The sequence below is a fragment of the Meleagris gallopavo genome, chromosome 4 (genome assembly GCF_000146605.3).
Source record: "Meleagris gallopavo isolate NT-WF06-2002-E0010 breed Aviagen turkey brand Nicholas breeding stock chromosome 4, Turkey_5.1, whole genome shotgun sequence".
Lineage (NCBI taxonomy): Eukaryota > Metazoa > Chordata > Aves > Galliformes > Phasianidae > Meleagris > Meleagris gallopavo.
Genome location: NC_015014.2, coordinates 13,493,783 through 13,506,744, shown reverse-complemented (window position 1 = coordinate 13,506,744; position 12,962 = coordinate 13,493,783). Strand labels below are relative to the sequence as shown.

At 36.7% G+C, this 12,962-nt stretch overlaps 1 protein-coding gene across 3 annotated transcripts in view; it reads right to left on the bottom strand.

Moving 5' to 3' along the window:
- Positions 1–445: 445 nt before the first annotated feature.
- Positions 446–12,962, bottom strand: part of ARFIP1 (ADP ribosylation factor interacting protein 1) — a 35,245-nt gene continuing 22,728 nt past the window's right edge. For all 3 annotated transcript variants that reach the window (XM_010709555.3, XM_003205462.4, XM_003205461.4), the window contains 3 exons: positions 10,395–10,552; positions 7,059–7,233; positions 446–1,429 (listed from right to left, as the gene is read on the bottom strand). In XM_010709555.3, coding sequence (XP_010707857.1) covers positions 1,274–1,429; positions 7,059–7,233; positions 10,395–10,552 — 489 coding nt within the window. In that variant the 3' untranslated portion in view covers positions 446–1,273. The remainder of the gene's footprint in view (positions 1,430–7,058; positions 7,234–10,394; positions 10,553–12,962) is intronic.

The window sequence follows — 12,962 nt, the reverse complement described above, 5'->3', positions numbered from 1 at the left end:
GAAAACTTGAACAATGTCAGCTGAAAGGCATTTCAACGTACAGTACATAAATCATACAATCCACACAGTTGTAAATAACATATCTGAAGTATTTCAATTTTACTTCATAGAACACAAAGCAATGTAACATGTGCAAATGAGGACTCCAATAAACTGAATTTAAAATGGATATGATAAAACTGACAGAATTTTACATTTGAGGAAGAACTACACTACAGACGGAGAAATTAAAAAGAAGTATCCTCCACATTGCTCTCATTACTGAAGTATGCTTTCCAATTAAACAGAAAAATCAGAAAAATCATACTGGCCCAATTTCCTCACTCAAATCTCTATCTGTCCACGAAGGTCAACTAAAGCTTTTACTTGCTCTAAGTGTACAAACAAACAGCATCTATACAGTCTCCTTTCCCACGTTGGGAACTGACAAACCGTTACATGAAAGGGTTTTTGCATTATGTACACTGGTTGAAAATATTATCTTATAAAAAGGCACATATCTGTGATTTAAGGCTAGTATGGTTGTTTTTTCTTTTCCCATAAAGTAAAATTTTAAATGAGATTAGTACATCATATGGTTGGCTTCACTCAGCAAACCACTTGGTGCAAAGCAAAGATGTGTGCTTAGAAGCCTCAGACTGACAGTGATTCTTGCTTTAGTGTTGGTTTTTTTTTGTTGTTGTTGATTTTTATCTCTATAATGGAAAAGTACCTCTTTTTAAAAGGCATCTGCTGCAATTCCACTAGTCAGAGCCAACCGCTACTGCTGCCTTATACGCATGTACTGCATGCAAGCCTTATATTATTAATTTGCAAAATATTCATTTAACTCTCTCCTTTTTAAAAGTCATAAGAAAATTATTAAAGATGTTTTCTATATTTGTCTATAAAATACCAGATGTTGGTACAAATCACATAAATCTCCATTTGGAAATATTCTGACTAGCCACCAAAATGACCAGAAATCACAAACATAATTTGTCAGTGCAAATCCATGTAGGTTTTTTTCCCCTCCCTCCCTCTCCCCCCATCCCAGCTACAGAATTAACCACCAGCCTTCACGTACAAAAGGAGTGCTCTGTATTTGAAATGATAGAAATTATGTTTAGTTACCTTAAAGTTACCCATTTTCCCAACAAATTCAGTTTTACAATGTCATAAAAGGGAAAAAAAAATTAAAGCTCTCTGTGCAAGAATCACTACAACAGTCCTCCAACCCCAACCCTTAATTCTTATTAAAGACTTTAGGTTAACATTGGGTCCTCTTCTTTGATTACTGTTCTTCAAGCCAGGATGGAGCATCTGCTCCAGGAGTTTTCAATTTGATGTGAAACTGTTTAAGTGTCTGTTCAAGCTGCTTTTGATTCCCAGCGAAGTACGCTGCAATAGCATTGTGGAACAGGACAAGTTGATTGTGCAAGACCTTCACCTGCAGACAAGGGCAGACATTTGTTAAGATGAACATTCAGACACCGTATGTTTTATGTCCATTACAACAAGATAGGCTTATTTGAGATGCTCAGACTTCATACAAGGTTATTTACTGCGAGTTTAAAAATAGATATACAAAATGCAAATACAAAATTCTTTAATGTTGAAGTGATCCAGTATTTTGAAAGCGTACTTTACAGTCAATACCAACTCAGCATACATACTTTGCTCTGAGTAATGTCTCCCATTTATTTCCATGGAAACTACAACAGGTACAAAGAGCACAATAACACTGTTTGATAGAGCAAATTCTCAGCTACAAAAAATATTTTCAACATGGTCACCATTATTAGCAAGGCATTTTCAACAGCAATGAACAAGAGTCTGCATGCCGTACTCATAAAAATCTACACGGCTGTCCGGAACACAGCTTGACCTCCATGTTGCTGTCACCACTGCTAAAACACACCACCCACTGCCTCACTGTGCTCACATCCACTGTCTGATTTCCATGAATGTTCAGCAAGTGTCAATGAATTGATGTGTCATTTCTTCAACATGCAGGAATTCAATGCCACATCTTTGTACCATATGCATTTCTGTGTCAGATACCATTTTGTCAGACTGCCCCTGTGCTGCCATCTGTCTCACAGCAACAACATGTAATGGGATACTGGCAGGAAGGTTCAGCTTCAACTGCCATACCACCAACATCAGCCTCTGACATCCTGAGCTGACAGAAAAAATAGGAGGCACTGCTTTCAGAGCAGCCTCCACACATGGACTGAAAGCAATTCACTAAACAGATAATGCTATCAACTATCAAATAATTGATTACAAATACTTGCTTCTTTGAAAGTAGATGCCACAATTCTGCTCAATATACTTACCCGCAAGCCAAGCACAGCACATGATAAATGCATTTAAGTATACAGTTCATTTATTTGCCCATCTTACAAAGAAGTGTATTTTCTAGCTCTTGTATACCTAAGTCAAAAGCAACTGATGCTCTTTCCCAACAATATTTCTTCTTGTCCACCTCTGGTAATGCAGGATTTACAGCACTTGGTCACTATTTCGATTATAACACGTGTAAAGCAGTTGTGAAACACAAAGCTCCTCGCAGTAATAACAGCGCAGGCAGAAGAGCACAAGAGCAGCTGGAGGACATCACTGTTTCTCTTCTTATCTAGTCTACAATGTTAAGCTAGCTGATCAAGTCTAAGTCAAACAAATGTGAACATTTTCAGCATAGCACATCAGTAAATCCAAATACATGAATAATGACTAGTACGATGAAAAGCCATCTTTCCAGCTCTTCCCTGTAGCCAAAACTTGTTCTTTTTTTCCTACCATGTATTCTCAGCCCAGCACAGCCCTACTCTTGCATCAAAGAACCCCAGCTTAAGCTGGTGACCCTGTGCCCATTTCCAGCCTACAGGACCTTGAGCCCAGTTTGTTAACATGGAAGAGAACAAAGAAATGGAGTGGCTGACTGAGCCCAAAGGAACGACGATATCAACACAGTCCAAAAGGGACAGTCTACCCCTATCATGATGGGATGCAAAACTGTCCCTGGGTCTGGTTTACTCTATGCCTACCAGTTGACCGTACTTGCTTTTACAGGTTATTCAACTAACATGCTCTTTTGAGGTTCATGCAATTTAGTACAGAGGTACTTCATCGCCTTCATTTAAGAAAAATGTTCAAGTAAAAATGCTATGCATGCTTTTCATAGAATCACAGAACATCAAGGTTGGAAAAGACCTACAAGATCACCCAGTCCAACCATCCACCTATACCAATAGTTCTCACTAAACCATGTCCCACGACAGAGAGTCTAAAGGTTCCTTGAACACCTCCAGAGTTGGTGACTGCACCACCTCCCTGGGCAGCCCATTCCAGCACCTGACCATTCTTTCAGACAAGTAGCATTTCTTAATGTTCAGCGTGAATCTCCCCTTGCACAACTTCAGGCCATTCCCTCTAGTCCTATCACTAGTTACTTGAGCTGGGGGTCAGCCTCTTCTCTCACTACAACCTCCCTTCAGGTAATTACAGAGAGCAATAATGTCTCCTCTGAGCCTCTCCCTCCAGACTGAACAATCCCAGCTCCCTCAGCCGCTCCTCATAAGGCCTGTGCTCCAGACCCCTCACTCAAGATGTTACTGCTCCTTCCCTGCTCCTTCAGAAGCTGATTACTAAATGAATCTAAAAAATAGCTGTGGCATCTCCATTAAATATCTAAAATAAATAAAAAAAACAACAACAACCCTACACCAAAAATGCAAACAGAAGCAAAACCTCTCACTCTACTAAGAAGTATATATCCAACTCCCCTCCTTTAAGCTCTACAATGAAGCAGCAGCCAGCTGAGACAGGAGAGGAAGCTGTAATATCTCAGATCACCTGATGTGCTCTGAAACAAAATCTGAAATCATAGCTGAGAACTAGAATACAAGAATCCAAGTTCAAGTCTGGCCAGATTTCCCTGAAAAAATTTCAGCCTTCTCTATTTCCATAATTGCCCACCAATTCCTACTTTCACACTATTCTTCTCCATAGCCCTGCATTGGCAAAATATTCAGGCAGTCGTGCACTCAGATTAGGGAGCAAATCTAGATTAAAACTAACCAGACAACAATGTATTTGATTTAACCTGGATCTATGCACAGCTGCAAAAACACTTTCGTAAGCACAGAGAAAGCACAGTCAGCGAAGAGGCACAGACAGGAGAAATAGACCACTTTCTTCCAAATCTACAAGTCACTGCTAGACTGCAGCACTAAAGAACAAATGTTAAGCATTAAGTTGTAGCATCCATTCCAGGGAACAACTCTAGTTGCTAGAATACAGCTTCTGATTTGTGTTCACATGACTGTCAAAAAGCCATCGTGCCTTTTCAGTCAAACATTCATCTAAGTTATTGTTCCCTCTTAATAAACTATATGCATATTTATTCCTAATTAAAAGCTGAGTAAGCCCTCCATAATACACCTGGCAAACTTAAGTCTCAAAGTAAAACTGAGCTTTGTGGATAAAAAAATAGATGTAGTCTAAAAAGAAGATGCAATTTTTTACATTTTGTATGCAGGATAACAGGTTGGAACTGAGTTTTCACCCCTGGATGTTCTAAACATTTCAATTTCAAAATATTATCTTCTTCCCCCCATACATGCTTCCCTCTCAACACCTTATTTTCTGCAGCACAATAGGTAAAAAAAAAAAGGCTGCTACGCTTGAGACTGTACTGTCCTAAATCTTGTATCAGCATATAGAAGACTCCAAAGGCTTTAAAATCAGCAATAGAAAACCTATATGTCTATCATACCATTCTTACTGAACAAATATCAACCTACCTCTTGATTCAGAGCCTTTACAAAATGTATTAATACTAATAACTAGAGATTTGCACATTCTAGTATATTGTAACATAAGTCTGGTAAGGCCATGCCTTGTTTGATGTAGCTAATCTAATAACTTTATTTGAGTTGATTTATTAAATCTGCAACGTGGTGGGTTTTCCAAAACAGTCTACAAATGAAGTCTTTCGTGAAAGCCCAAATAAAACATTATTTTGTCTGTCAGATCTTCCTTTATTTTGACCTCTCATTCTATTAAATGGCAGTAATGAAATCTGGCCCCATGGATGGTCACACAAAATAATTGGGAAGTCCATGTTACTAGGGAAGTAGTATCAGAATAACCACTAATTCCCTTCCTGGGACCACTGTAAGAGCTCAGCAATATTAAAATTGCTCTCCCCCTTTAGGATATCTGCATCCTATATGGTCTTCAGTTTAAGCCATCTCCGCACCACACCACCAGCTGCAGCAGCTGTATTACAAATACATATGCAACTATACCTATCCTCCTTCCAGTCAGGCACATGCTGTATATATAGGTGTTAAAATTATGAGGCATTATAGCAATTGCCATCACATACCTTTGGAAGAAGTAGAACATCTCTGATTGTAAGAATGAGATGTTAATTTCTGTTAGACTTAATTCTTATTGATTGTACAAGTTAATGGTTAGGTCGTGGTTGGACTCAGTGATCTTTGATGTTTTATCCAACTTGAGTGATTCTATGATTCTATTTAATACTCCTTACAACATAACATGTAATAACCTTAAGAGCAGTCGCATATACTTAATATATGCCTATAAATTAGAAGTAGTGTCTATAATGGGTATTATGGTCAATCAGTTGTGCATTTCTATTTACTAATACTAGCTGCTGGATCAGTATGAGGTCTAACAGGAGCTTCACTACATTGATATTGACAAAAGATGGCTGACACTGGACAAAGGAATAAAGATGTCAGATTGAGAAGAAACATATCACTTCAATTACCACTGCCTCCCACTGAATCCCAGGAAACATTTGGGGCAACAGAAAAACAAAAACCCAGAGACGGATGCAAGCTAGAAAAAAAAAAACACCTCACAGATTTAGAATTAAGGTTAAACCTACACAACTTAAATTATATAGGATTCTACAAATTACGTAGAAAACAGCAGAAGGGAATTTACTTCAGTAAAGCTCTTAGTAAAGAAATATTTAAGTTAATATTTGAAGGCAGAGAAAATCCTTCCTATGCCTTATTTGGGAACAAGGTTACATGCTCCCATTAGAAAATATTTTGACACCTCCAATACCAAAACAAAGAAGAGTTAACCAGTGATAAAAAGGTTTAAGCATGTGACAGTCCCTCCTGTATTTATTTGGGGGGAAGGGAGGGGAAGCAGTAGGAAGGAAAAAACAGTCTTTCAGAAACAAAATTTGTAGGCTCTAACTGTTAACAGGATGCTTGATCTAATTCAAGACTGTCAGTAAGAAGCTAGCTTCACTGGTGTTCCCTAAACAATCTAATGAACAAAATTCAGATCTTGAAAGATGTAATTTTTTAAAAAAAATATTAGAAACAATTTAGAAGGACATAGTTACCAAAGAAAGCACAGTTTAACAGCGTGTCCTGTATGACAATTGTATTTTTGTCTGGCAAACAGAATTAGAGAGGGTAAGAGTCCTGTCATTAGGATCGCAGAGATGAAATGGCACAGCTGGAATGAACACCTCTGGGGACAAAAACTTCAAGCCTACAGTTCAAAAGTTTAGAATTAGGAAATTGCAAGGGCATTAACTATAGAAAGCTGCAATTTTCAATTAAAGCTTTTTTTTATTATTACAGGAAGTTTCATTTTGAAGAAACCTCTTCACAGCTCTTTTTAATTTCTTGATGCATATCCCCCAGGACAGCACTGTTAGATGTAAATACTACTGTAATCTTAAATCAGGGGCTATATGCCTTCATTAATGATTAGATATTACATTTTTCCTCCGGTGTCAATACACATTAAGCCTCCTCTATCAACAAAAAACTTACTGTCTTAAGATTTGTCATCTGTAATTGCAGTAACTTAATTAAGGCCTTTTTAAGTTGTCTCCTCTAGAACTATATTATCAGGGGATACAGTAATTCTGAAAATTTAGGTTATTTTCTTTGCTTGCTCTACTTCTAGATTAAGATGTATTTTAAGATGAAATAGCTAAAGCATTTTTAGCAAAGCAAAGACTTCTAGGACAAAATATAAGTACAAGACGAGAAGAAGTTGAAGCTTACCTTATTTTCTTCCAGAAATTTCAATTTGATAGATACATCATTGCGCATTTTGTCATACTTCTCTTTATGCACTTGAAACATCTGTTGTGATTGCTCAATCTTTGGTAGAGTGCTTGCATCACGAGGGCCAAGATTAAGTTCTTCCAGGTCTGTTCGATAAGCATCATATTCAATCCTGAGAAGAAAGAGGGGTAGGAAAAAATCTAAAGGCTAAGTGCCTCAAAACAGACTTCACACATAGGGCTAATTACAATAGCAAATTAACAACACAGTCAAGTATAGAATATAAAGTGATGAAACTTATCAAATTTCTTGATAAATAGGAGGAAGAAAAAACAACACCCTTATGTACATCATATAAAAAAGCCTCAACAAATACCCTTGCCCTTCTGTTCCTGTCTCACACACATGCTTCCAACCTTTTGTTGTCATAGAATCATATAATGGTTTGAGACCTCAAAGATCATCAACTTCCAACTTCTCTGCTGCAGGAAGAGTTGCCAGCCACTAGATCAAGTACTAGATCAGGTTGCCCAGGGCCCCATACAGCCTGGTCCTAAACACCTCCAGGGACAGTACCCTCCTTCAGCAGCCTGTTCCTGCTTTGCGCTGGCCTCAGTGGTCAGGTTCTTTCTTGGAACATCTCAGCTTATTAACTCAGTTATCTAGTCAGAACTAGTCTTTTGTCATATTTCTGTTGTTAAGTCAGCTCATTAAGAGTTTGCAGCAAGAGCAAGAGAAGCACTAAGAGCTGGACATTTCCATTAAGTGAGCAGTGGCTCACTGACTGTCACAAAGATTTTAAAACGTTCCAATTGCATTCACTACCCAGAACTGTTTTAGAAGTTGCCTGCCCTAAGAAAAGAAAAACCGAAAGATGTTATTTATACACTCTTGATGGTCCATCTAATTTACATAGGAAATCATATACACTGGACCAACACAGCCACTGAGGGAGCTGAGTCTTAACAATAAACACTTGAGTTACTCGAGTAAACACTGGAGCTAATTCGGCAATGAATGCTTATATCCAGCTTGTGAATAAGACTAGGTAAAAAGTGTTTTCTAATTTACCTACCAAAGTCAGCAATAATTAAAGAGTAAACACGTGCCAACAAAAAAAAACACAAAATATGAAATTCTGTCCTAGGCACTGCTAGTAAAAATGGAACTCACGTTACGCATAGGCGCTTGCTTAATAACATTTTAATTGACCCATCTAGCCTTCATATATCACTATCTAAAAAAAAAAAAAACAACCTAAAACTAAGCCTCCTTGATATCCTTCCATGTTAGATGGTACCTTTTATCACACAAAGACATACACAGTCATACCTTCTCTCTTGTTTTAATGGAAAAAAATATATCAGAATAGGCCTGTACTTAGAATACTTTAAAGTTTTTCTTTATTCTATTGAGCATTGTCTTTAGAAACACTGAGTAAATTTTCATTAACAAAATTATTTCATGTTAAGTTCTCTGTTCATCAATATAAAGCATTTTTAGGTGGAAAAAGCACCTGTAGAATATTATTCATGTAAGTATATCACTAAATTTCTCTTTTGCTTTCCATTGTTACATAAAAGCCTACTGAAGAATGGATCCTTGCCAGATAAACTATTTTTATATTTAAAAACGTTAGTACATATAGATGAGACAAACACAGTAACAAGCTTTCTCTTTTTTTGTTCCCCTTGTCCTGCTGTAGAGTACTGCTCCTTTGTTCAGTGCCTTCAGTGCCATGTAGCACTTGACCAGGTACAGCAACTGACAATAGCCAGAAATCAGTCAGGGTCACAGACAGCCCTGCCCAAAGCAGGGCTCTTCCTCCCATAGTTTTCTTCTAGTTTTAAAATAATGGAATGTATTGTATCAACATGTGATAGATGCCAATTTAAAGGAACAAATCAACCTATTTCTGGCTTTGTAAATACTCCCTCTCACATAGAAACTGAAACTGGAAGTAACAGAACTAAAAACTGTTAATACAAATGACTTCTGGGCTGGTGGCACAAGCACTCCAAAAGAATACGTTTTCTGAGATAACAGTAATTACAGAATTCACAGGGCTCTTCCTGATTCTCATTGCCACTGAGATTCAGGCTTTATTTCAAGAATTTATGAATTATTTCCAAAATGGAAACAGATGAATAAAGAACTGACAGAAGAGTGGGAAACTGACAAATACTGAAGTCCAAATCGAGAGAGGAGAGATGAGGCACAGAAATAAATGTCAACTACCCTCTCACTGCCAAGACTGGTTATATATAAACATACATTTGCTTTATCAACACAACAAAACACTTTCATTAATGAATGAAAAGAAAAAATCATGAAGTTATTTTAGGATGGAAGAACCATACATTCAGAATAACTGACAAGACCAATCAAAGATTTATTTCATATAACATAACAAGAGAAAGCCTCAAAAATGTATGGACCAATTTTTATTTTAGTTTATTTCTTTACATTGAGGTTAATTATACTTTTCAGGCCTTTTGAAAATTAAACTAAATATCAAAGCAATAACTTGCTACTTTGCTTATAAAAATGCTTAAGCATTAGATCAGCAATGAAAAAAAGGCAAGAAAAAATCCTTCAGAATTCAAGAAACCAGCAATTTTTGACTTAAAAATAGCAAAAATAAATATGCATTAACTACATCTTTCAGCAAATTAGAAGAAAGACACTATACTCTTTAATGAACCTGAAAGTCAGAAAAGAACAAAGCATCAATAAAGATCACAACTCCAACCACACAGAAGAAGGAAGCCTGGCTTAAAGTTCTGCACTGCATCCAGAGTAAAGTATACTCAGGACAGGAAACCCATTATTGATCGTTAGATATTATTTGCACATGAAGAAATGTCTCTTTATTTTTCCCTTTCTAGACCATACTTGCAACTTCTACATGAAAACTGAAGTGTGAATTACATGCACTGGGCATCAAAAGCAGCTCAGTATGAACTGCTTTCATTCAAAGATGATTTCACTAATTAGGGTTCACAATCTAGCTAGAGATATAATGGTTAATCTTGAACTGTTACTTAGTGTAGAAAATCACCGTAAGCTAGCAGACGGGAATAATAGCTACTGACTTGTGAGAGAAATAAAGCTATGAAGTAAAATTAGGCCTACAACAGGACATTTACAAAACACTTGAAGACGTGTAATGAGGTGGCTAACATTAAAACCCAGTTATACGAGTACTGTGTTATTCTGACAAGGCTTACAGCTAACAGGTTAGCTGCTCAAATACAAGAACTAAACTGATAGAAAGTTTTTCTTCCCTGAATATTAATTTATAATGAAAACAGCTAGACATAGAATAACTACCTGGCACTTTCATATTGTTTCACAGTCAATAATGTATCCTCAATTGTTTTATTCACCAGTGTATTCACACTGGCAATAAAAAAGTTAATAGCCCCGAGAAGAGTCTCTCCATTTTTAGCTAGAAGTTTCTGCGTATCTGCATTGTAGCCAAACTCCTCCTATAAACAGAGAGCAGAGAAAACAAAACTGCACATCATTTCAAATCATAACATTCATCAGCAACTATATAAAAGACAAAAACACAGACATACAAATTCTGCCACTTTTGTTAGGATACAGTTACAATTAAACATGCAAGATTTCAATCCAATATTCAGTTTACAGTTTTTATGAAATCTCTCTAACAGCAGTAAAGTACTGTTTACAGTTTTGATACCATACAATGTCAAACACTATTTCAGAATGATTTTTCCCTTCAACTCTGAATTCTTGAATGCTACTTAAAAATGCTGATGTAACTTTCACATTGTCATTCAGCACTGTTTTAATCCAGCATCTCTCATGTGATTGCCTTGGTAATTCTTTAATGCCAACAGGAATACCACTACATTAAATACAGTAAAATAACTCACAAGGGCACACAGCATTAATTAGCCAGTAATTTTTACTCTTTACATATTTTGGAAAAAAGCACTGAATTTATAAAGTCTTACCATGTTTTAATAGGCTGTAAATGACCAAAAAAGCTGAGCATTGTAACACTTAGCAAGTAAAAATGTACATTAGTTACAAATTTCAAAGTGATCAGGGAGAAATTATTTCCAAGGCATGTATGATTCTTAATGCCTTTTTTCTTTCTTTTTGACAGCAGCATAAGCATTGACCAAGGCTGCAACCATTTTCCTAATGCATGGATGCCAAATAAGTCCAATTATTTATGTCATCCATATGGCATCTTCACATTCTGCAGATGGGAGTTCTCATAAAACAGTACAATTTCTGGTTGTAAGGATTATAAAACACTAGGAACATATTTGGAAATTGGTGTTTTTAGCCTTGCACCCTGCCAATAGCTGAGTCAGAAGTGCTGTACTATCCCATTTTCTTTTCATCTGTGTAGATGAGACGCTGAAGCCAAATGATATTTCATGTAAACATGAATGACTTCATGACAGAAAGGCTAATGGACAAGGTTAAGGGAAGAAGTCTCTAGAAAAAGTAGAAAACGAGATGTAGTGGAAACAAGCAGTTTAATGGAGAAAATACAAAGATAACTTAAGGCAAATTTTCATGAGCTAAGGGCCTACAAATGCTGCTAGAATATCTCAAACTCCTTTCTTTTAGACACTGCTTACGTGTAGGCAGCCAAATCACTACAGATCCCGTTGAAATCAAGAAAAATATTTTTCAGCTCGTTTTGCTCTGACACTGCTAACTAGATAGCAACATAAGCATTAGCACAGAGAATAAGAGCATATAGCAAAGACAAAAGCAGAAGTAGGACTGCCCCTCCGGCAGTATTTAGTGCTATCTTTCCCTCCTCCAGGCAAGACCACAATTAGCCTTCCAGCTGGTCCTGTGACCCAAATTACTGCAGACACAAATGAGCAAAACTACCAGTTCAAAGCAGGAGGGTAAGAAGGATGGGACTGCAGTGGTCTACCGTATTAAAACATACGTGCTAGTCACCAAAGCTGTCTTCTTACTGGTTCATAGTTTCATATTAAACTTGAGTTTTGTCCATGACCTCTGCAGATGCCTCTTATGAAAGACAGGAAATCCTTTCTGTATGGGAGTTTATACTCAGTTCAAGCTCTATGCACAGGTCAATTACAATTGGAATTCACCACTCTATATAATTAGAGGCACATGAGCCTGGAACCAGGAGTTATCTTTGTATCCAAAAGAGAAACAGCAAAACATATTCAAGTAATGCCTCTGTAGATACCATATTAAGATCTTATTTTGTTAACTTTTTTTTTTAATAAATTACCTATAACAAGTTATGTTTCTTTTCTTCTATTTATCAAATTAAAGACTGAACTGTTCAGAAATTTTACTTTTAGTCCTGCACAAGTTTCAGAGGCAATGTTATCCAAACATTCAGGAACAGGCCAGGCTGCAGATGGCAATACAGTACAGATTAAACAAAAGAAAACACAAAGAGGAAACAGACAAATCAGGCAAGTCTCCAAGAGGCAAAGGTTAGATAACTTTTATTACAGCAGCAGAAACCTTTATTTGATTTTCATGAACAGCCCCATTCAATAATCTACATAAGGGATGAACGACTAAAACAAATTCCAAGACCAGTAAAAGATGCTGAAAGAACCTGGAGGAACTGTATTCCCACTAGAAATACAAGCTATTCATGAAAAATCATTCATTAAATAAGAGCATGATTCCAGATTAATCCAGGTTTCGGAAGAAACATCCAGCTTCAGCATGCACTTTACATCAACCACTAACTTCTGCCACAAACCACATACCCATACCTGAGTCAAGAATCAACTGGTAACTCAAAACTACTCCTCTTAGGAGATATAATTTCTAGAAGTGGCATATTTTAAAATTTTTATCTGTTAGGCTATATTATTAAAAATTTCTGTACTCCAGTGGAAGTTTAAA